This window comes from Heterodontus francisci, chromosome 5 (assembly GCF_036365525.1).
Source record: "Heterodontus francisci isolate sHetFra1 chromosome 5, sHetFra1.hap1, whole genome shotgun sequence".
In the NCBI taxonomy this organism is placed as follows: Eukaryota; Metazoa; Chordata; class Chondrichthyes; order Heterodontiformes; family Heterodontidae; genus Heterodontus; species Heterodontus francisci.
In genome coordinates, this window is record NC_090375.1 from 61,201,894 (window position 1) to 61,227,304 (window position 25,411).

Genomic DNA, 25,411 nt, shown 5'->3' on the forward strand with positions numbered 1-25,411 from the left:
ATGAAGAAAGTTGTCTCAAGCAAAGAACAGTACAGCACAGGAACAGGCCATTCGGCCCTCCAAGCCTGCGCCGATCTTGATGCCTGCCTAAACAAAAACCTTCTGCACTTCCTGGGTCCGTATCCCTCTATTCCCATCCTATTCATGTATTTGTCAAGATGCCTTTTAAATGTCTCTATGGTACCTGCTTCCACAACCTCCCCCGGCAACAAGTTCCAGGCACTCGCCACCCTCTGTGTAAAGAACTTGCCTTGCACATCCCCTCTAAACTTTTCCCGTCGCACCTTTCAACCTATGTCCCCTAGTAACTGACTCTTCCACCCTGGGAAAAAGCTTCTGACTATCCACTCTGTCCATGCCGCTCATAACTTTGTAAACCTCTATCATGTCGCCCCTCCACCTCCGTCGTTCCAGTGAAAACGATCCGAGTTTTTCCAACCTCTCCTGATAGCTAATGCCCTCCAGACCAGGCAACATCCTAGTAAATCTCTTCTGTACCCTCTCCAAAGCCTCCACGTCCTTCTGGTAGTGTGGCGACCGGAATTGCACGCAATATTCTAAGCATGGCCGAACTAAAGTTCTGTACAGCTGCAGCATGATTTGCCTATTTTTATACTCTATGCCCCGACCGATGAAGGGAAGCATGCCGTATGCCTTCTTGACTACATTATCCACCTGCGTTGCCAATTTCAGTGACCTGTGGACCTGTACGCCCAGATCTCTCTGCCTGTCAATACTCCCAAGGGTTCTGCCATTTACTGTATACCTCCCACCTGCATTAGACCTTCCAAAATGCATTAACTCACATTTGTCCGGATTAAACTCCATCTGCCATTTCTCCGCTCAAGTCTCCAACCGATCTGTATCCTCTGACAATCCTCATCACTGTCTGCAACTCCACCAACCTTAGTGTCGTCCGCAAACTTACTAATCAGACCAGCTAAACTTTCTTCCAAATCATTTCTATATACTACAAAGAGCAAAGGTCCCAGCACTGATCCCTGCGGAACACCACTAGTCACATCCCTCCATTCAGAAAAGCACCCTTCCACTGCTACCCTCTGTCTTCAATGACCGATCCAGTTCTGTATCCATCTTGCCAGCATCCCTCTGATCCCATGTGACTTCACCTTTTGTATCAGTCTGCCATGAGGGACCTTGTCAAAGGCTTTACTGAAGACCATATAGATAACATCCACTGCTCTTCCTTCATCCATCATCTTCGTCACTTCCTCAAAAAACTCAATCAAATTACTAAGACACGACCTCCCCTTCACAAAACCATGCTGCCTCTCGCTAATAAGTCCATTTGTTTCCAAATGGGAGTAAATCCTGTCACGAAGAATCCTCTCTAATAATTTCCCTACCACTGACCACTCCCAGCAGGCTGGGAAAATAGACTACAGGGAAAGTCAGTAGAGGAGCAGTGGCAGACTTTTAAGCAGATATTTCATAACACTCAACTAACGTTTATTCCAGTCAGAAGGAAGGACTCGAAAACTATGAACCACCCGTAGATAACAAAGGAAGTTGAGGAAAGTATCAAGTCAAAAATAAAGGCGTACAAAGTGGCGAAAGCTAGTGGTAGGCCAGAGGATTGGGAAATTTTATGAAACCAGCAGCGGATGACTAAAAAAACTAAGGGGGAGAAAATTAAGTGTAAATTGGCAAGGAATGTAAAAACCAACAGTAAAAGCTTCTATGGGTATATTGAAAGGAAGAGAGTAGCTCATGTAAGTGTGGGATCCTTAGAGGATGAGAATGGGGAATTAATAACCGGGAACAGTGAAATGGCAGATAATTTAAACCAATATTTTGCATCGGTCTTCACAGTGGAGGACTCTATAAACATCCTGACAATAGATGAACAAGGTGTAAATGGGAGGGAGGAACTTGTAACAGTCTCTATCACAAGGGAAAAGGTGCTGGACAAACTGATGGGGCTAAAGGTGGACAAACTGATGGGACTAAAGGCAGACACGTCGCCAGGACCTGATTGCCTACATCCAAGGGTTTTAAAAGAAGTGGCTGCAGAGATAGTGGAGGCATTAGTCATAATATACCAAAACCTACTGGATTCCTGTCGGGTACCAGCGGATTGTAAAACCGCTAATGTGACGCTCCTATTCAAGAAAGGAGGGAGACGGAAAGCAGGAAACTATAGACCAGTTGGCTTACCATCTGTCTTTGCCTGTTTCTGAGCTGTATGACTATGACTCTATTGGGAAAATGCTTGAGTCCATTATTAAGGAAGAAATAGCAGGACATTTAGAAAAACAATGCAATCAAACAGAGTCAACATGGTTTTATGAAAGGGAAATCATGTTTGACAAGTTGGGCGGCACAGTGGCGCAGTGGTTAGCACCGTAGCCTCACAGCTCCAGCGACCCGGGTTCAATTCTGGGGACTGCCTGTGTGGAGTTTGCAAGTTCTCCCTGTGTCTGTGTGGGTTTTCGCCGGGAGCTCCGGTTTCCTCCCACAGCCAAAAGACTTGCAGGTTGATCGGTGAATTGGCCATTATAAATTGACCCTAGTATAGGTAGGTGGTAGGGGAATATAGGGAGAGGTGGAGATGTAGGGATATAGGATTAGTGTAGGATTAGTATAAATGGGTGGTTGATGGTCGGCACAGACTCGGTGGGCCGAAGGGCCTGTTTCAGTGCTGTATCTCTAAACAAAAAATAAATAAAAAATTTTTCTAGTTCTTTTGAGGATATAACCAGCAGAGTGGATAAAGGGGAGCCGGTAGATGTAGTGTATTTGGATTGTCAGAAGGTGTTTGAGTTGCCACATAAAAGGTTATTGCACAGAAAAAAGCTTGTGGTATTGGGGGTCATGTGTTGGCATGGATTGAGGATTGGATAACACACAGAAGGCAGAGAGTCAGGATCAGTGGGTCTTTTTCAAGTTGGAAAGCCGTAACTAGTGGGGTGCCACAAGGATCTGTCCTAGGGCCTCAACGAGCTATATTCATGACTTGGAGGAAGGGACAGAATGTAGTGTATCCAAATTTGCTGATGATACAAAAATAGATGGGAAGGCATGTTGTGATGAGGACGCAAGGCATCTGCAAAGGGATATAAATAGGTTCAGTGAGTGGGCAAAAACCTGACAGTTGGAGTTCAGTGTGGGAAAGTGTGAGGTCATCCCCTTTGGTAGGAAGATTAAAAAGGCAGATTATTATTTAGATGGAGAAAGACTACAAAATACTGCAGTGCAGAGGGATCTGGGTGTTCTTGTGCATGAAACATAAAAGGTTAGCATGCAGGTGCAGCAAGTAATTAGGAAGGCAAATGGAATTTTGGCCTTTATTGCTCGGGGGTTAGAGTTTAAAAATAGGGCAGTCTTGTTAGAACTATCCAGGGTGTTGGTGAGGCCTCACCTAGAGTACTGCATGCAATTTTGGTCCCCGTATTTAAGGAAGGATATACTAGCATTGGAGGCAGTTCAGAAAAGGTTCACTAGGCTGATTCCTGGGATGAAGGGGCTGTCTTATCAAGAACAGCTGAACAGGTTAGGCCTTTATTCATTGGAGTTGAGAAGAATGAGACGTGATTTTGTTGAAACATAAAAGATTCTAAGGGGGCTTGACAGGGTAGATGTTGAGAATATGTTTCCACTGGTGGGGGAGTCTCAAACTAGGGGACATAGTTACAGAATAAAGGGTCGCACATTTAAAACTGAATTGTGAAGGAATTTCTTCTGAGGGTGGTGAATCTCTAGAATTCTCTGCCTCAGAGTTGTGGAGTCTAGTTCACTAAATGTATTTAAGGAGGAGGTAGATAGATTTTTGAAATCTGGTTGAGTTGAGGGTTGTGCAGAACAGACCCGAAAGAGGAGTTAAGCCCTGGGACAGATCAGCCATAATCTTATTGAATGGCAGGGCAGGCTTGAGGGGCTGAATGGCCTACTCCTGCTCCTATTTCTTATCTTATGTACTTTTTTTTCTTTTTTCTCTTTCTTTTGGGCCTCCTTATCTCGAGAGACAATGGATACGCGCCTGGAGGTGGTCAGTGGTTTGTGAAGCAGCGCCTGGAGTGGCTATAAAGGCCAATTCTGGAGTGACAGGCTCTTCCACAGGTGCTGCAGAGAAATTTGTTTGTTGGGGCACAGTTGGCTCTCCCCTTGCGCCTCTGTCTTTTTTCCTGCCAACTACTAAGTCTCTTCGACTCGCCACAATTTAGCCCTGTCTTTATGGCTGCCCGCCAGCTCTGGCGAATGCTGGCAACTGACTCCCACGACTTGTGATCAATGTCACACGATTTCATGTCGCGTTTGCAGACGTCTTTATAACGGAGACATGGACGGCCGGTGGGTCTGATACCAGTGGCGAGCTCGCTGTACAATGTGTCTTTGGGGATCCTGCCATCTTCCATGCGGCTCACATGGCCAAGCCATCTCAAGCGCCGCTGACTCAGTAGTGTGTATAAGCTGGGGGTGTTGGCCGCTTCAAGGACTTCTGTGTTGGAGATATAGTCCTGCCACCTGATGCCAAGTATTCTCCGGAGGCAGCGAAGATGGAATGAATTGAGACGTCGCTCTTGGCTGGCATACGTTGTCCAGGCCTCGCTGCCGTAGAGCAAGGTACTGAGGACACAGGCCTGATACACTCGGACTTTTGTGTTCCGTGTCAGTGCGCCATTTTCCCACACTCTCTTGGCCAGTCTGGACATAGCAGTGGAAGCCTTACCCATGCGCTTGTTGATTTCTGCATCTAGAGACAGGTTACTGGTGATAGTTGAGCCTAGGTAGGTGAACTCTTGAACCACTTCCAGAGCGTGGTCGCCAATATTGATGGATGGAGCATTTCTGACATCCTGCCCCATGATGTTCGTTTTCTTGAGGCTGATGGTTAGGCCAAATTCATTGCAGGCAGACGCAAACCTGTCGATGAGACTCTGCAGGCATTCTTCAATGTGAGATGTTAAAGCAGCATCGTCAGCAAAGAGGAGTTCTCTGATGAGGACTTTCCGTACTTTGGACTTCGCTCTTAGACGGGCAAGGTTGAACAACCTGCCCCCTGATCTTGTGTGGAGGAAAATTCCTTCTTCAGAGGATTTGAACGCATGTGAAAGCAGCAGGGAGAAGAAAATCCCAAAAAGTGTGGGTGCGAGAACACAGCCCTGTTTCACACCACTCAGGATAGGAAAGGGCTCTGATGAGGAGCCACCATGTTGAATTGTGCCTTTCATATTGTCATGGAATGAGGTGATGATACTTAGTAGCTTTGGTGGACATCCGATCTTTTCTAGTAGTCTGAAGAGACCACGTCTGCTGACGAGGTCAAAGGCTTTGGTGAGATCAATGAAAGCAATGTAGAGGGGCATCTGTTGTTCACGGCATTTCTCCTGTATCTGACGAAGGGAGAACAGCATGTCAATAGTCGATCTCTCTGCACGAAAGCCACACTGTGCCTCAGGGTAGACGCGCTCGGCCAGCTTCTGGAGCCTGTTCAGAGCGACTCGAGCAAAGACTTTCCCCACTATGCTGAGCAGGGAGATTCCACGGTAGTTGTTGCAGTACTACACCTACTTGAACTGTAAATGAAATTACATATTTTGCTCTTGCAACCTGGAGTTTGGCAGGAGCATTTGAACAATAAATTCATAGAACCATAGAAATATATGGTGCAGAAGTAGTCCATTTGGCTCAGTGTCTGTGCCGGCATAGAAAGCTATCCAGCCAAATCCCACTTCCTAGTTAAAAGCAAAATACTGCGGATGCTGGAAATCTGAAATAAAAAGAAGAAATGCTGGAAATACTCAGCAGGTCTGGCAGCATGGGTTCTGAAGAAGGGTCACTGATCTGAAATGTTAACTCTGCTTCTTTCTCAACAGATACTGCCAGACCTGCTGAGTATTTCCAGCATTTCTTGTTTTTATTTCCCACTTCCTAGTTCTTGGTCTGTAGCTTTGCAGGTTACGGCACTTCAAATGCATATCCAGCTGCTTTTCAAATGCAATGAGGGTTTCTGGCTCCATCACCCTTGCAGGCAGTGAGTTCTGGACCCCAGGGTGGACAAAGTTACTCAACTGCCCTCATCATCTCACTGATTCCTTCAAATTTATGCCCCTGGTTTTTGACATCTGCTAAGGGAAATGGGGCCTTCCTATCCACTTTATCAAGGTCCCTCATAATTTTTTATACCTCAATTAAATCTCCCCTCAAACTCTGCTTGTTCCAGCCGCACAAGCGCAGCTTCGTGGGAACATTGTACAGAGCTGATAGAGACAGTATTGAATACTGTACATATAAATTTGAAGCTGATTATCAAGTGTTGAGAGTTTTGCTGAAGCATGGTACCCAAGGAATTGCAGCTTCGACAGCCAGTTTAATGAATTAATGACCTCACAGTCAAGGCGCCCCCTAGGCAGCAGTGATCATAATATGATTGAATTTTCCATTCAGTTTGTGGGAGAGGAGAGTAGGTCAGAGACTAGTATTTTAAACTTCAATTAGAGCAATTATGAGGGCACGAAAGCAGAGCGAGCTAAGGTGAACTGGCAATGTAAGTTAAGGAATCGGTCAATAGAGATGCAGTGGCAGACATTTAAGGGGATATTTCAGATTACATAGAATAGATACAACCCAAAGAGAGAAAAATTCTAAGGGGAGGACCCACCATCTGTGGTTAAATTAAAAAAAAAGTTAATGGTTGTTTCAAACTTAACGAAAAAGCATATAATTGCACAAAGATTGCAGGTCAGAAGATTGGACAGGATATAAAAAGCAGCAAAGAATGACGAAGATTATTCAGAAAGGAAAACTTGGAGTACGAAAGAAAGCTCAAAATATAAAAACAGATAGTAAGAGTTCATCGATATTTCAAGAAGAGTTAACAAAGTGAGCGTTGGTCCGATAGAAAGTGAGTCTGAGAATTTAATAATGGAAAATGAGATGGCAAATGAATAGATATTTTGCATCGGTCTTCACCATAGAGGATGCAAGTAACATTCCAGAAATAGCTGCAAATCAGGAAATGGAAGGGATGAAGGAACTCAAGAAAATTACAATCACCAGGGAAGTGGTATTGAGCTTATTGTTGGAGCTGTGTGCTGTCAAGTCCCCGGGTCCTGGTGGGCTTTATTCTTGGGTCTTAAAAGAAGTGACTCGTGAGATAGTTGATGCATTGTTTTCAATTTTCCAAAATTGCCTAGATTCGGGGAGGGTTCTCTTAGATGCTCGGGACTCTTCAGTCAGGAGTGGGGGGAAGCAGTAGGAAGAGGTGAGGTTATTTGAAAATGGTGAATTTAACTCCTTTATTCAAAAAGGGAGGGAGACAGAAAGCAGGAAACTACAGGCCTGTTAGCTTAACATCTGTTATCTGGGAAATGTTAGAAGCTATTATTAAAGATGTTATAGCCGGGCACTTAGAAAAATTCAAGATAATCGGGCAGTCAACATGGTTTTGTGAAAGAGAAATTATTTTTAACTAATATGTTGGAGTTCTTTGAAGATGTAACGTGCTGGTTGCGGGTGGATGCACCAGTGGAATTTGACTGTGCCATTCTACTGAGTGGATGGCAATAGGCTGTGCAGGATTGTGCTCACTGTCTTTTCTGTGTGAGAGGTAGGAATGTCTGGGCGGTTTAGTTGCACTCAATTTGCAGCTTGTGGATTTTGGTCTGGTTTTAATAGGGCGGTGAGTTGACCCAATAGAGGGATTTATTGTGAATTTAGATTAGATTTCCAGAAGGTATTTGTTAAGGTGACACCTTCAAGGTTATTGCGGAAAATAAAAGCTCATAGTTTAGGAAGTAACCTTGACATGGATAGAAGATTGGCTAGCTAACAGGAAACAGTAGACATAAATGGGTCATTTGTGGTTGGCAAAGATGTAACCAGAGGTGTGCCACAGGGATCAGTGCTGGGGCCTCAACATTTGATAATTTATTGAAATAACTTGGATGAAGGGACCAAAGGTATGGTTGGTAAATTTGCTGATGACATGAAGATAGGTGTGGAATTAAGTTGTGAAGAGGACGTGAGGCTAAAAAGGGATATAGGTAGGTTAAGTGAGTGGGAAAAGATCTGGCAACTGGAGTATAATGTGGGAAAATGTGAAATTGCCCATTTTTGGCAGAATAAAAAAGCATATTATCTAAACGGTGAGACATTGCTGACCTCTGAGATGCAGCAGGATCTGGGTGTCCTAGTGCATGAATGGCAAAAGGTTAGTATGTAGGTACAGCAAGTAATTAGGAAAGCTAATAGAATGTTCTCTTTTGTTGAGAGAGGAATTGAATACACAGGGAGGTTATGCTGCAGTTATACAGGGCATTGGTAAGACCACATCTGGAGTACTGTGTACAGTATTGGTCTCCTTATTTAAGGAAGGATGTAAATGTGTTGGAAGCTGTTCAGAGAAGGTTTACTAGACTACCTGGATTGGGCAGGTTGTCTTATGAGGAAAGGTTGGACAGGCTAGGCTTGTATTCGCTGATGTTTAGCAGAGTCGGAGGTGACTTGATTGGAACCAATCAGATCCTGAGAGGTCTTGACTGGTGGATGTGGAAAGGATGTTTCCTCTTGGGGGAGAATCCAGAAGTAGGGGGACACTGTTTAAAAATAAGGGGTTGTCCATTTAAGACAGATGAGAATTTTTTTCTCAGAGGGTTGTGAGTGTTTGGAACTCTCTTCCTCAAAAGGTGGGGAAAGCAGAGCCTTTGAATATTTTTAAGGCAGAGGTTGATAGATTCTTGACCAAGAGGGTGAAAGGTTATTGGGGTAGGTGGGAATGTGGAGTTGAGGTTACAATCTCATCAGCCATGATCTTGTTCAATAGCAGAGCAGGCTCAAGGGGCTCAGTGCCCAACTTCTACTCCTATTTTGTATGTCCATGTGTCTTGGCTGATCTATATCCCTCACTCAACCTCACAAAGAAACTATCTGGTCGTCGTCATATTGCTGTTTGTGGGAGCTTGCTGTTGTCAAATTGGCTGCTGCGTTTACTACAACTGTGACTACACTTTGCAAGTACTTAATTGCTGTGAAGTGCTTGGGGAAGTCTGGTGGTCATGAAAGGTGCAATATAAATGCAGGATTTCTTTTGGCCTGCCCTTGATTAAGCCATGCCTTTCTTGGTGACCATTTATAATGTTCCCTTCCAGTAATTTGTATGCCACCGAGGTTTTGCTTACTGACCTGTCATTACTTGGTCTGCCGTTTCTCCCTTTCTAAACAATAGTTCAAATTCAGCAGTCGTTCGGCACCATGTCTGTAGCCAGAGAGAATTGGAAAATGGTGGGCAGAGCCTCTGCCGTTTCCTTGTTTGCTTCTTTTAACAGCCCGTGACACATTTCATTCCTCTGACCATATTTATCTTAAATATTTCGCAACTCTTAGCTACATTGTCCCCCTCATGTGAAGGCCAACATCAAGTATTCATTAAGGACTATGCCCACGGCTTTCGCCTCCATACACAGGTTACCTTTTTCTCTAATGGACCCTACTCCTTTTAGTTATCTTCTTGCTCTCTATGTATTTATAAAACATCTGAGTTTTCATTTATTTTCGTTGCCAATATTTTTCACGCCCTTTCTTTGTTTTCCAATTTTCTTTTTTATTATCACCCCTGCACTTTCTGGACTCCTTTAAAGTATTAATCTGTTCTTATTGGACGAGCTTTCCTTTTTTTCTTTATCCTACCCTGTATGCTCCTTGACATCCACGGTGCTCTAGATTTGGGAGTCCCACTTCTTTTTTTTTCTATGTGGGCACATACTTGTTCTGAATCCTTGATATCTACTTCTTGATAGAAACTTATGTGCTTGTACCACCATTCAGTTCGATCATGGCTGATCAGTATCTCAACACCTTTTACTCTCGAACCTTGTATGCATATTTGATCCCTTAGAGACATATATATTCCTTGATGCCCCACCCTAATGCACATCTATCGGTCTCAGTCTGGAAAATTGGAAATTACTACAGGGTGAAGTACAAGTGGTAGGAACAGCTGGAGTGCATGAATTAGAAGCATCACATGACATTGAAATAAGTTAGCTCCTGTATAATTTCTGCTGTGTATTGGTACAGTTGTGTTGTGGACAAAATGATCCTTTGGCAGGTCACTATTTTTGGTGATCGTTCTTGAGAATTTTGTCTGGCAAGCTAAGTAGCATTGTAACCTGTTTTGTGCTGCTGTCATGAATATAACCTGCTGTTGTTGAACTCTGCCTAATTCCAGTCTGGGAGGAGACCTGTTGGGGGTGGGTGGGGGCGAAAGACTGGAGCATTGCTTTAAGTTCTCCTGGTGAAAATGATAAGCGATGTGGTCAACCACACTGACTACCAAACACAGGACCGTGATTGTCACAGTTGCAGTGCTAGCTTTGAAAGACCAGGGCCTTGCTTGCGACTGATTCATTGGCTATAAAATTCGACCGTTTATCCAAGATGTGCTTCACTATCATCCTGATGATGGCAGTGTAGTTTGTTTGCCACTGTTAGAGTGCAGATGAAATCAGATGGGACGCAAAACAAGGCTCAATGGGGAAAGACCACAGTGTAAGGTCCCCCCACCAAGGTGAACTGAGGGGCTGGACCCATGGGAAACCCCTCGAACTGTATCGGGAAAATTTTCATTTGCTGTAAATGTAAAAATGTAATTGGCATGACAAATGTGAAATGGAAGGGTTGTGAAGCAACTCATGATTGTATTGAAGGAAACTGATCTCCCTTGCAATGTTTGTATTTTTTGGTGCTGTTTGAAACTGTTTGGCAATGTATATTTTACAGATTTTTATGAATAAAGTATATTTTGGAAATAAAATTTTTTTAAAAAAGCATACAAGTTACTTTATGGCCTCTGTTGCAAATGATAAATATGGAACCTCTCGGTGCGGTAATTCAGTGGTAGCTCAGCAGATCGTGCCTCCATGACAAAACCCATGATTACAGTGTGGCTGCTGATATCTGTTTCACCTTTTCTAAGGGCTCAATCATGCCTATGCAAGCTAATACATATCCTGAATTAATCTCATTGCAGATGAGCAAGAGGATGAGCCATTGTCTGCAGGAGGGAAGGTAATTAACAGAAAAAGGTGGTTTTGCTTACCCAGTCGCTGCCTGGAGATGGTAACTATGGCAACTAATCTGTTAGGCTCCAGAGCTGTTTTTCAGTATCGGCCTTGCATTGACAATGCAGGTGTGAATGTGGTATTGACGTGGCATGCTATTTGGAGTGGTGGGGGGTGGGGAGGCGGGAGGCAGTTTCCTTATGATTGTCAAGTCATGGATGTTGAGGACAAGGGAATTATTCAGATATATTTGGCAACTTTCACTTCCCTGCCTCTAGAGCTTTGCACAGTGTGGGCAGCCTATCTTGTCACATACTGAAGGTGTAAAGTATAGGTAGGAATTTGTTGCAGGAGTCTTTGTCTCTACAGGCTGCAAATGCAGATTGTGGTGTTCACATGCATCATGAGTACATTTTGGGTTTTTTGACTATTTCTTGTGTAAATAATCATGTTAGTGATTAAAATAAATAATGTTAGTGGTGTTTTTTTTGTAACCTGGTAAAGGTGGCATCTTGTGACATTGCCCCACATAAAAGGTCACAGACCCTGCAACGTTAACTCTGCCTCTCTCCACAGAGCTGCTGAGTATTTCCAGCACTTTGTTTTTATTTGTTCCACATTTGTTTGGTCTTATTTTTCTGTTGAGTGACGAAATCCAAGTTGACTTTTTTGCTGGATTAGTTGTCCGGTTTTAATCAGTCCTGACACGTCGTTACCCACACCATGATGCACCCTAAAATTTTTTATCTATTCAACTCTCTCAAAATTCATTCCACTGTCCCTGGCTGCTTTTTCCCCCCACCCCGCCCCTCCCAAAAAGCAAAATGAGCAGTCTCAACCCTGGATCACTGTTGCCTCCTTCCTAGTTAACTACATGTACCCACACCCAGAAACCCCATAGGTCTACTCCACTTGGGCTTGATTTGAAGAATGTGTAGCAGACTAAAAGTGTGCATGTGCTGATAATTTCCTTCCTGGCATTGGTTGTCACCTGTTTACACACAACTTTGCCTGCAGTTGCTGACTCATTTTTTTTTCTCCAGCAACTCCAGACCCCCAGTAAAAGGGGAATAAAATGTGTAAAAACAAAAACATGGGTAAATTAAAAAGGAGAGTTTTCAACAGGTGCCTTACACAATGCTTGTGTTTATACTGGAATTCCATGATCCATAAACAGCCCTGAGGCTAATATGCAGCAAATCAATTTTTGGTGAAGTCAGTAGAAGGAAAAATAATTTGGACGGGGAAACTCTGTGCTCTTTAAATAATGCTATGGGATCTTTAATATCCACTGATGGGGCCTCCTCTAACAGGCGAGAGCTCTGACTGCAATTTGCTTCCCTAATTTGCTCAGGTCAGACAGTGGGACTTGAGCCTGCAGCCTTCTGACCCAGAGGTGAGAATGCTGTCAGTGGATCAGCTTTAATATAGTTTGATTGAGACTGATACTTAACAAGTTTGGAAACTGGAAGTAATGGTAAGTATAATATCGGTTTTTGCAAAGCATGATTTTTGCAGGAATTTAGGTGTTGTATTCAAGGTATTGAACGAACTTCTCGAAGTCTGTGTTTTGCTTCATTTTTGTAGAACTGTATATATTAAGGGCAGATACAACTGTACCTTAGGAGAACAAGTGATGAGCTACCGGCTCTCTGAAGTGCTGATTTTGATTGCCATACCAGGAGGTTGAGAGCAGTCTTCAGAGTGCACCTTTTTTCCCCTATTTGTCTATGGCAAAGCTCTTGACTTTAGTTCTACCTTTTTTTCTTATTCATTCATCGGATATGGGCTTTGCTGGCTAAGCCAGCAGTTTTTGCCCATCCGTAATTGCCCTTGAGAAGGTGGTCGTGAACCGCCGCAGTCTTTGCGGTGTAGGTACATCCGCAGTGCTGTTGGGAAGGGAGTTTCAGGATTTTGAGCCAGTGACAGTGAAGGAACGGCGATAAAGTTCCAAGTTAGGATGGTGTGTGGCTTGGAGGGGAACTTGCAGGTGGTGATGTTCCCATGCATCCGCTGCCCTTGTCCTTCTAGTTGGTAGAGGTCGTGGGTTTGGAAGGTGCCGTTGAAGGAGCCTTGGTGCGTTGCTACAGAACTACTTGTAGATGGTACACACTGCTGCCACTGTGCATCTGTGGAGGAGGGAGTGAATGTTGAAGGTGGTGAATGGGGTGCCAATCAAGCAGGCTGTTTTGTCCTGGATCGTGTTGAGCTTCTTGAGTGTTGTTGGAGCTGCACCCATCCAGGCAAGTGGAGAGTATTCCATCACACTCCTGACTTGTGCCTTGTAGATGGTGGACAGGCACTGGGGAGTTAGGAGGTGAGTTACTTGCTGCAGAATTCCCTGTCTCTGATCTGCTCTTGTAGCCACAGTATTTGTGGTTGGTCCAGTTCAGTTTCTGGTCATTGGTGACCCCCAGGATGTTGGTGGGAGATTCAGCAATGGTAATGCCGTTGAATGTCATGGGGAAATGGTTAGATTCTCTCTTGTTGAGATGGTCATTGCTTGGTACTTGTGTGACGCGAATATTACTTGCCACTTATCAGCTCAAGCCCTGATGTTGTCCAGGTCTTGCTTCATCTGGGCAGGGGCTGCTTCAGTCTGAGGAGTCGCGAATGGTGCTGAACATTGTGCGATCATTAGTGAACATCCCTACTTCTGATGTTATGATGGAGGGAAGGTCATTGATGAAGCAACAGAATATGATTGGACCTAGGACATTACCCTGAGGAACTCCTGCACTAATGTCCTGGGGCGGAGATGATTGACCTCCAACAACCACAACCATCTTCCGAAGAAGGGTCACTGACCCGAAACGTTAACTCTGCTTCTCTTTCCACAGATGCTGCCAGACCTGCTGAGTGATTCCAGCATTTCTTGTTTTTGTTTCAGATTTCCAGCATCTGCAGTATTTTGCATTTATTACCACAACCATCTTCCTCTACTCGGTACGACTCGAACCAGCGGAGAGTCCCCCCCCCCCCCGCTCCGATTCCTATTCACTCCAGTTTCGCTCTGGGTCCTTGATGCTATACTCGTCCCTTAATTTCAAGGTAGCATTTGGCTGTCAGTCTCGCCTCACCTCTGGAGTTCAGTTCTTTTCTTAATATTTGGACAAAGGCTGTAATGAGGTCAGGAGCTGAGTGGCCCTGGCGGAACCCAAACTGAGTGTCACTGAGCAGGTTATTGCTAAGCAAGTGCTGCCTGATGGCGCTGTTGATACCTTCCATCACTTTGCTGATGATTGAGAGTAGACTGATAGGGTGGTAATCGGCCGGGTTGGATTTGTCCTGCTTTTTGTGTTCAGGACATACTTGCGCAAATTTATCACATTGCCAAGTAGATGCCAGTATTGTAGCTGTACTGAAACAGCTTGGCTAGGAGCACGGCCAGTTTTGGAGTACAAGTCTTCAGTGCTATTGTTGGAATGTTTTCACGGCCAATAGCCTTTACAGTATCCAATGCCATCAGCTGTTTTTTGATATCGCATGGGGTGAATCGAATTGGCTGAAGACTGGCATTTGCGATGCTGGGGACCTCAGTAGGAGGCTGAGATGGATCACCTACTCAGCACTTTTGGCTCAAGATGGATGTAAATGTTTCAGCTTTGTCTTTTGCACTGATCAGCTGGGCTCCCCCCTCATTGAGAATTGGGATATTTTGTGGAGCCTCATCTTTCTGTTCGTCGTTTATTTGTCGACTATCATTCAAAACTGGATGTGGCAGGACTGTAGAGCTTAGATCTGATCCGTTGGTTGTGGGATCGCTTAGCCTTGTCGATCACATGCTGCTTCTGCTGTTTGGCATGCAAGTGTTGTAGCTTCACTAGGCTGACACCTGAGTTTTAGGTATGTCTGGTGCTTCTCCTGGCATGCCCTCCTGCACTCTTCTTTGAACATGCAGTGGCTTGATTGCCATGTGGAAACAGGCGTACGTCCATACCTAGGTCTGCAAACACCACAAATTGTTGCAGTCATTCGCTCTTATATTTTAAAAAAACTGCTTACTATTCTGTTTCACCGAGGAGAGGGACATGACTGATGTTGAGGTTAGGAACAGATGTTTGAATACTCGAGTTCAAGTCGGCATAAGGAGGGAGGAAGTGTTGGGTATTCTAAAGGGCATTAAGGTGGACAAGTCCCCAGGTCCGGATGGGATCTATCCCAGGTTACTGAGGGAAGCGAGAGAGGAAATAGCTGGGGCCTTAACAGATATCTTTGCAGCATCCTTAAACACGGGTGAGGTCCCGGAGGACTGGAGAATTGCTAATGTTGTCCCCTTGTTTAAGAAGGGTAGCAGGGATAATCCAGGTAATTATAGACCGGTGAGCCTGACGTCAGTGGTAGGGAAGCTGCTGGAGAAGATACTGAGGGATAGGATCTATTCCCATTTGGAAGAAAATGGGCTCATCAGTGATAGGCAACATGGTTTTGTGCAGGGAAGGTCATGTCTTACCAACTTAATAGAATTCTTTGAGGAAGTGACAAAGTTGATTGATGAGGGAAGGGCTGTTGATGTCATATACATGGACTTCAGTAAGGCGTTTGATAAGGTTCCCCATGGCAGGCTGATGGAGAAAGTGAAGGTGCATGGGGTCCAAAGTGTACTAGCTAGATGGATAAAGAACTGGCTGGGCAACAGGAGACAGAGAGTAGCAGTGGAGGGGAGTTTCTCAAAATGGAGACGGGTGACCAGTGGTGTTCCACAGGGATCCGTGCTGGGACCACTGTTGTTTGTGATATATATTAATGATTCGGAGGAAAGTATAGGTGGACTGATTAGCAAGTTTGCAGACGACACTAAGATTGGTGGAGTAACAGATACTGAAGGGGACTGTCAGAGAATACAGCAGAATATAGATAGATTGGAGAGTTGGGCAGAGAAATGGCAGATGGAGTTCAATCAGGGCAAATGCGAGGTGATGCATTTTGGAAGATCCAATTCAAGAGTGAACTATACAGTAAATGGAAAAGTCCTGGGGAAAATTGATGTCCAGAGAGATTTGGGTGTTCAGGTCCACTGTTCCCTGAAGGTGGCAACGCAGGTCAATAGAGTGGTCAAGAAGGCATACGGCATGCTTTCCTTCATCGGACGGGGTATTGAGTACAAGAGTTGGCAGGTCATGTTACAGTTGTATAGGACTTTGGTTCGGCCACATTTGGAATACTGCGTGCAGTTCTGGTCGCCACATTACCAAAAGGATGTGGATGCTTTGGAGAGGGTGCAGAGGAGGTTCACCAGGATGTTGCCTGGTATGGAGGGCGCTAGCTATGAAGAGAGGTTGAGTAGATTAGGATTATTTTCATTAGAAAGACGGAGGTTGAGGGGGGACCTGATTGAGGTGTACAAAATCATGAGAGGTATAGACAGGGTGGATAGCAAGAGGCTTTTTCCCAGAGTGGGGGATTCAATTACTAGAGGACACGAGTTCAAAGTGAAAGGGGAAAAGTTTAGGGGGGATATGCGTGGAAAGTTCTTTACGCAGAGGGTGGTGGGTGCCTGGAACGCGTTGCCAGCGGAGGTGGTAGATGCGGGCACGATGGCGTCTTTTAAGATGTATCTAGACAAGATACATGAATGGGCAGGAAGAAAAGAGATACAGACCCTTAGAAAATAGGCGACATGTTTAGATAGAGGATCTGGATCGGCGCAGGCTTGGAGGGCCGAAGGGCCTGTTCCTGTGCTGTAATTTTCTTTGTTCTTTTCTTTGTTCTTTTCTTTGTTGTTTGTTCTTTTGTTTGACTTGCAATTCAGAAGTTCTGAATGCAAAGTAATAATTTTATAATCAATTTTCCTGTATATAAGAAACAATTAGATTTTAATGGAAATCTGTCAATTTTAAACTGACAGTTTGGTTGATTCAAATCCCTTTTATATCCAGATCCAAAGCTGTTTTGCCAATCTGAACGTGTGTTCTCAATAGTAATGCTTCAGTTGTTAAGCATGTCATTGATTTAAAGTATTTGAACTGAGAGCGAAGTGATTGGCAAATTATTCACTAGGAAGAAGAGGACAGTGCCAATGCTAAAGGCGATCACATCCGTCCTGTGGATCAAGCGGAGGATAACGTCACAGAACAGACGCATCACATCATCATCCCCAGCTACTCAGCCTGGTTTGACTATAACAGGTCAGAAATGTAACTGTTAATTTGTTTGAGATGAAATAACTTAGCACAGACAAAACAACAGCAACTTATATTAACGTAGTAAAATGCCCCAAGGTGCTTCACAAGGGCATTATAAAACTATGATACTGATCCACATGAGGAGATATTGGGTCAGATGACCAAAAGCTTGGTCAAGGAGGTACATTTTGAGGAGTGTCTTAAACGAGGAAAGTGAGGTGGAGAGGCCGCGAGGTGTAGGGGAGGGTATTCTGGAGCTTAAGGATTCGACAGCTGAAGGTGCTGCCACCAATGGTGGAGCAATTAAAATCGGGGATTCTCAGGAGGCCAGATTAAGAAGAGCCCAGATATCTGGAAGAGCTGTGGTGCTGGAGGAGATTAGAGATGAGGAGGGTCGAGGCCATGGAAGGATTTGAAAACTATGATGCATTTTAAAATCAAGACATTCTAGACCAGGAGCCATTGCAGGCCAGCAAGCACAGGGGAAAAGGACATTGTGCGATTAAGACATGGGCAGCAGAGTTTTGGATAACCTCCAGTTTATGGAGGGTAGAATGTGGGCCATCAGCATTGAAGTAGTCAAGTCTAGAGGTAACAAAAACATGAATAAGGGTTTTAGCAGCAGATGAGCTGAGACGGGCCGAAGTCGGGACATGTTACGGAAGTGGCAATAGGTGGTTTTATTGATCGTGTGAATGAGGCCAGAATCTCATCTCGGGTAAGATGTAACACCAAGATTGCAAACAGACTGGCCAGGAGAGTGATGGAGTCGGTAGCTAGCGAGCGGAGTTTGGAGTAGCAATGGAAGTCAATGGCTTCAGTCGTATTAATGTTTAACTGGAGAAAATGTTTGCTCATCCAGTACTGGATGTATGATGAGCAGTCTGATAATTTAGCAACAGCGGATGAGTCGAGAGAGGTAGTGGTGATGACGAGCTGGGTGTTGTCAGCACACGTGTAAAACACAACGCTGTGCTTTTGGTTGTTGTCGCCAAGGAGCAGCATGTAGATGAGAAATAGGAGATTGAGAGTAGATCCTTGGAGGATATGAGGTAACGTTGCAGGAACAGGAAGAGAAGCCATTGCAAGTGATTCTCTGGCTACAGTTCGTTAAGAATGGAACCAGGTGAGAACAGTGCCCGTCAACTGGACAACATTGGAGAGGTGTTGGAGGAGAATGGTGTGGTCAACGCTGACAAAGGCTGCAGGCAGTCACCTTGGTTACAGTCACACAGGATGTCATTTATGACTTTAAGAGGGGATTTGGTACTGTGGTCAGGTGGAAACCTGATTTGGAGGGTTTCAAATATGGACTTCCAGGAATGACCGGAGCGGATTTAGGAGGTGATTACACTTTCCAAGACTTTGGAGAGGAAAGGGAGGTTTGAGATGGAAGGTAGTTTGCAAAGATGGTGGGGTCAAGGGTCCTTTTTTATAAGGAGAGGGATGCTGACTGCAGATTTCAAGGAGAGAGGGCAACACCTGAAGAGAACAGTGAGCAATATCGGTGAAACATGGAGACCAAGAAGTTAAGTTGGATGGTTAGCAGTTTAATGGGAATAGAATCGAGGGAGTAAGAGGTGGGTTTCATGGACAAGTTGAGCTCAGAGATTGTATGAGGGGAGATTGAGTTCCGGGCGAGTGCTGGGGGAAGCATTATAACAAGTCACAGAATCAAACCCTGGACATTTGTCTCTGCCAGTCACGTGCAGCCTTCACCAATTTAGCAATGAAGGTTGGTTTGCTGTGGATAGGTGACACAGTACTTTGGAGCTCTAAATGCTCCCAGCTGTCAAGTGCTGGGCTGTAATTGATTCTTATGACCTCTTTGCACAGTGAACTTCCTAACTGTATTTTGGTGATGCCAGAAGCTTTGCTTTCCAGCAGGAAATCCTTCTTCCCATGTGTGTAAAACTGAGCAGCATTTCCAGAGACAGAGGAGCAAGTTATTTCACTTTAAGGGGAGAAATGTGATATGGTGGGACTTTGAGGTAATGAAATACAGGATATTGGAAGCCTCAGTTGTGGAATTCAATTTTCAAGTGCAAACTGGAACCTCGACAAGACGCAATCAGTCATGTCATGGGGCTGGATGGGAGCAGTTACGAACCCTGAAAGTATGAGGGAGATAGAGTAACATCCGTGGAGGTGCTGTGTGCCATTATATTTCACTGGTTTTCACAATGATATGAGACCAGCATCCCAGTGTTTATGTCTCCTGTTGACACTTGCACTGCTGCCACTCTCGATCAGACTTTTGGCAGAGCTGAAGGCAGTCAATTCATTGACCAAGATAATAAAAGTTTTAAATTTGGGTCTCCGCGACTGCAGGAAAAAGGTTTTTTTTTTTAAGTGTTCAGTGCCTACAGTGAGTAGCACAGCACCTTGGATCAGAGGTGATACTGAGTGCAAGAATGTAACTTCAGTAGAGATGGTAACAGGGTACTGGCTGGGGCGGTAAGAATTGTCTGGCTGACACGCTACTTTAAATTGCAAGTTCTGTATTTGTTTTGGCTGCTGGTGATGATTTGTATTTCAGGCAGATTCTGCATTGTTAGCTGTCAACTGCTTCCGCAACTTGATCAGTCAATTGTGACTTCAACTTGTGGTCGCTGGATCGCTCCTTGTGTCTTTTTGCGGGTTAGCAAATGGAGGCCCCTTTGTGGCTAGCGATAGTTGTTCATGTCGCTATTTCTGAAGGCACCTGGAAAAGCCACCTTGGGTGCCTCACTCACCTTTCAATGCTGCTTAACAACCTGAATTGAGAGTTAACTCCAGTATTCCTGAGCCTGATAGCAGCAGCTTGTATTCGCACAGGACCTTTAATGTAATATAGCATCCCAAGGTGCTTCACACGCGCGTTAGGAAGCAAAGTTGGCCACCGAGTCATGTAAGACAATGTTAGGGCAGATGGCAAAAAGCTTGGCCAGTGGTAGATTTCAAGGAGCATCTTAAAGGAAGAAAGAGGTAGAGAGGCGGACAGCTGAAGGGAGGGAATTCTCAAGCTTGGGGCCTATGCAGTTGAAGACATGGCTGTCAAGGGTGGAGCACTTAAAATCAGGCATGCTCCAAGGGCCAGGAATAGCCCAGTGCAGTTATATCGAGGGCTGTGGCGCTGGCAGAGAGTACCAAAATAGGAAGGAGCGAGGTTATGGAGGTACTTGAAAAAAAGGGTGAGAATTTTAATACAATAACAAGAAGTGCTGGAAATACTCAGCAGGTCTGGCAGCATCTGTGGAGAGAGAAGGAGAGTTGACGTTTCAGATCAGTGACCCTTCATCAGAATGAATTGCTTGACCAGGGAGCCCATGTAGGTCAGTGAGCACGGGTGCTTGAGGGAACTGAATTGACATCCTCAGGTTGCTGACTTAAAATTGTTGGTTGGTAGAAGTCTTTTGAGCCTGGCAATGTTAGTGAGGTGAAATAGTATCCCTCAGGGTGCACTGATTAACATAGGTTACTGGTTGGGAAGAGTTAGTTTGTTGCAGCTTTAGTTCTTGACCTCGTGTAAGATGATTCGAATTTGACAAACCTAAGTTGCTTGTAATGTGTCCTTTTATTGCGTTCAACCAAGTCTTTGAGCCTCACGATATCTTTATGCAGGAGACAGGAATAAACAAAACGAACTCTCTTGTTCCTTTGGGTAGGGATGTTATCTTGATCCTCCTTGAAAACAAATTGTTGAGGAAAGCTCAAGGCCTTTATAAGTCTACAGCCACACAAATTGTCCTTGCTGATCAGTTATGGCATGACGATTGTTTGTGTGAACAAGTCCCCCAAAAATTCATGTTCCAAAAATCCCCACATGTTTACCCTTCTCGCCTATTGTTTCACTTCGTATCTCAAGACTGTCTTGACTGTTTCGTTTGACATTTGACGACAAAAAGTCACATCTTGCAACCAACATCCTGCACCTCAGCAGAAGTGAAACAACACTGTTGGCTGAGTTGTGCAGTGATGCATTAAACCCTAAAGCATCCTGGGAGTTAACAACTTGAAATATACTTAATTTCTAGCTGCAGTGTCAATCTACAAGTTATCCAAGTAAAAGAAAATCTTTAATCATGTGAGATGGAACCAAGCCCTAATCTTACGCACACCTATTCAAGAATAGGTTATTTTACAGTAGCAAGCTACAGTGATCGTTGTATACAGGTCCCTCACACTGTCGGGCTCCCCCCTGAGCTCCAGTGACTTTGCTTTGGATGACGTCATTAACACCCAGTGGTATAACAGATTTGTGAGAAACCCAAGACTATTGACTTGCAATTTATCAAGTTTGGGAGTAAATACATTTTTTGTTATGACTGTCAAATGTTGCTGCAGGCAAATTGCTTCCAGTTTTGACACTCCTGATAGTGAAGTATCACTTGAGTCTGGTACAGTGTGCATTGAATCTTTATCCTGGTCAAAGAATTTACCTCCCCTGCCTGCCCACTCTTTTTCCCCCCCCCCCGCAACCTTTTTCAGCAACTGTGCTGTGCACCCCCCCACCCTGCATTTTATTTGCGCTGCTGCTCCCGAGTATGTGCTTTTAATTATAGGTACCTCTCCAACCCCCTCTCAAGTTTGCACATGCCACACAGACACTACAGATTGTAAATCAATTGTTTAGGTTAAGCATTAGTTTTTCCTGACTTCCCTTACCTTTTGGCCTACTTTAATCAGTGATTTATGGCACAAGGAGGCCATTTGGCCGATCAAATCCATGCCAGCGCTCCACTGAGCTATTCAGTCAGTCCCACTCCCCTGCTCGGTTCCTGTCGCCCTGCAAGTTTACTTTCCTTTAAGTGGCCATCCAATTTCCTTTTGAAGTCATTGGTCTCTCGCTGTCCACAAGGGCGGTGGAAGCAGTTCCAGGTCATCACCACTCGCTGCGTAAAAGAAGTGCTTCTTCATATTCCCCCTGCATCTCTTGTGTCCCCTAGTGCTTGTACCAAAAGTTAATGAACAGTTTTTCCTTGTCTAACTTATCTAAGCCTGTCAAAATCCTGTACACTTCTATTAAATCTTACCTCAATCTCCTTTGCTCGAAGGAGAACAACCCCACTTCTTCAACCTAACCTAACTAAAATCCCCCATCCCTGGAACCATTCTGGTAAATCTCTGCACCGTCCCGATGATCCCCTCGTCCTTCCTAAAGTGTGGTGACCAGAACTGGATGCAATACTCCAGTTGTGTTCTAACCAAAGCTTTATAAATGTTGAGTGCACGTTTCCTGCTTTTTCACTCAATGCCTCTATTTATGAATCATAACATCCCATATGCTATGCTCACCATTCTCTGAAAATATGCCCTGCCACCTTCCAAGATGGAAGCACAGGCACCCGTAGGTCCCATTTAGTATATGTTGTCTCTTGTGCTTTCCCCCTCACCTCTCCCCTCCCCACCGCTTTCCCTATCCTACTCTTGCCCCCCCCCTCCTCCTCCCTCCCCCCCCCCTTCCCTCTCTTCTTCTTCTCCTCCTCCTCCTCCCTCTCCCCCCCTTCCCGCTCTTCTCCTCCTCCTCCTCCTCCTCCTCCTCCTCTTCTCCTCTTCTCCTCTTCTCCTCTTCTCCTCTTCTCCTCTTCTCCTCTCCTCTCCTCTCCTCTCCTCTTCTCTCCTCTCCTCTCCTCTCCTCTCCTCTCCTCTCCTCTCCTCTCCTCTCCTCTCCTCTCCTCTCCTCTCCTCTCCTCTCCTCTCCTCTCCTCTCCTCTCCTCTCCTCTCCTCTCCTCTTCTCTTCTCTTCTCTTCTCTTCTCTTCCCTCCTCCTCCTCCTCCTCCTCCTCCTCCTCCTCCTCCTCCTCCTCCTCCTCCTCTTCTCCTCCTCGTCTCCTCCCCCCCCCTCGTCTCCTCCCCCCCCTCGTCTCCTCCCCCCCCCTCGTCTCCTCCCCCCCCCTCGTCTCCTCCCCCCCCCTCGTCTCCTCCCCCCCCCCTCGTCTCCTCCCCTCCCCTCGTCTCCTCCCCCCCCCTGCTGGAAGATTGCAGGCATATCTTATATCACCATCACCACTTCCTTTCGCAGCCTGGGATGCATGCTATCTGGCCCATGTCACTTACCTACCCTAAGTGTAGCCAGCCTTTTTAGTACCTACCTCAATTTATACCCTATGTATTGCTTCTGCTCTCTCCACTTATACTGATATTTTGTCAATTCTCATAGCTAGGCTGGGAGTGGAAATTTGCTGTGTGTGGAATCATGGTGTTGAGTTGTGCACCTGTATCTCTTGGGGCCAAAGCGTTATGTTGATGTGTATGCTGGCTCACAGGATTTCATTATTTTCCCCCAAAATCTACACAGCTGCAAGATCTTACCAAAACTTCACTGGTATGTTTTGATGCAGTGGAGGGAATAGTTTTGTGGAGGATTGTAAATGCATTTTTGTTTCATCACCTAAAGATTCAAATGAAATGTTTAAAATATGACAGTTTCCAAAAAAAAATGATTATGTTGCCTTCCAGTTTTTTCCCTAAAGAACTTCAGAGACTTCAGCTCCATAATACTACTTTTTGCCAGTGTTTTATCTATTTTTCCAGAATTTGATTCCATTGTAGGGATGTGTTGAGTTCTTGACTTCCTTTCTGACATGTATTTAGTAATAGAAATTACTTAATTGAAGGAGTTAATTAATTGAATTTCCCTATCTTGTAGTATACATGAGATTGAACGTCGTGCCTTGCCAGAATTCTTCAATGGGAAAAATAAGTCCAAAAGCCCAGAAATGTAAGTATACAGAATAAATTGAAGTTAATGTACATAAAAAATTAGCCTGAACTGTGTTTTCTATGTTTTTATTTTGTCATTATTAGTTTGAAAATAATTGCCAAGTGCCATTTTTTCAAGGTTTATCACTTTAATGTTCACTGGAGAGGATATTGTTCTTTGCCATAAGCTGCAGCTGATGGGTTCAGTTGGATAAAACTGATTGCTGCGTAATGGGTTACATGACCCTGTTAAATGACCCTTGTTAATATTGATACCTGACACAAGTTTATCGAATATTTGAATTTAATTAAATGGAAATGAAAAATAGTTTCATTGCAGTTTGAGCTTTCGCTTTTGAGGCTCTGTTTCCATTCTGTGTGGGTTCCTGTCTGAACCCCATTATCTTCTCTCAGAAGTACTTGGAGCTACAATCTTGCTGGTGAACTGGGGCTGGAATCTTGCTTGCACCAGTGCTGTTCTTCAACTGTTAGAGGTATGCGGCAGCAGCTTAATGCTGGTGTCCTTGCCCCTAGCCCAAACCCCACCACCCCCCTGGCACTTTGCCCAGCAAGGCATGCCTGTACTTTGCTTGATGGTTCCCTAAGGCTGAGATAGAAACGGGGATTAAAACTGTGTTTCTGCAATGGGTGGACTGGCATCATTGTCGTTTGTGTGCATGTTTGTGTATTTGAGCATTTTGGATACTCCAGGTTTCATTCTGTCATAATTTTGCTTATGACTAATGCTAGTAACAGCGCCATAACAACTTATCTATCAATTTACTGCGCTGCTCCAGTGCTGAGTTACTTAAGTGGCAACTTTTCCTCCTTGCCCCTCTGTCCAAGCTTGCCATGCTCAGTCGTTTTGATACTCATCATTTTCAAGGACTGTGGATTTTTTTGAGCAGAACCTTCAATGTGGAAATTTGTTTATTTTTTATAAAACCTGAATTGCTATGTTGAGTATATATGGTAGGTGCTGTGAGATAATTATATTGTGATGAGTCATATTCAGTTATGTTGATCTGTCTTTCTAGGCAATTCATTTATCTTGTATCGCAACAGAAGATTCATTCCTTTTTGAAATGGATTTTGTAATGTAATGAAACAAATTAGATTGCTGCTAAGTAAATGACACTACATAATTTTATTTTCTCACGTAGAGTTCTGTTTTACTTTAGTTTTGGTTTAAAATTGGCATCTACCCAGTGCTGGATAAAGCGTTTCCAGCATCATTCACTGTCGAGTGAAGAAGAATCACATTTGCCATTTTACAGAAATGTCATTTTGCTTTTTCAAAACAAAAGATGCAGGAATGTTGATCAGGAAAGCAGATAAAGAAACAAAAGGTTGCAGATGGGTTAAATACTGCCCAGTATTTTTTTGTATTGTTTGTCTGTATCTGTAAGGAGCAGGTACATTAAACAAGGAAATAATTAACTTGCTGCAGTCACGTTTCACTTTTGACACATTTTTTAAGACAATACCAAAATCCTGATGTGGTTTTGAATCTCACATACGCACTGTACTTTTTCATGCTTCGGGGTTAACTAAGATCAAGGACCAAGGGCAAGAATGGCT

General features: G+C 44.4%; 1 protein-coding gene across 2 annotated transcripts in view; it reads left to right on the top strand.

Annotated features, from left to right (window-relative positions):
* The window catches only part of smarcc1a (SWI/SNF related, matrix associated, actin dependent regulator of chromatin, subfamily c, member 1a), a 305,946-nt gene that overhangs the window by 111,675 nt on the left and 168,860 nt on the right, over window positions 1-25,411 (top strand). For both annotated transcript variants that reach the window (XM_068031537.1, XM_068031536.1), the window contains exons 13-15: window positions 10,991-11,028; window positions 17,022-17,149; window positions 23,778-23,849. In XM_068031537.1, the coding sequence (XP_067887638.1) occupies window positions 10,991-11,028; window positions 17,022-17,149; window positions 23,778-23,849 (238 nt within the window). The remainder of the gene's footprint in view (window positions 1-10,990; window positions 11,029-17,021; window positions 17,150-23,777; window positions 23,850-25,411) is intronic.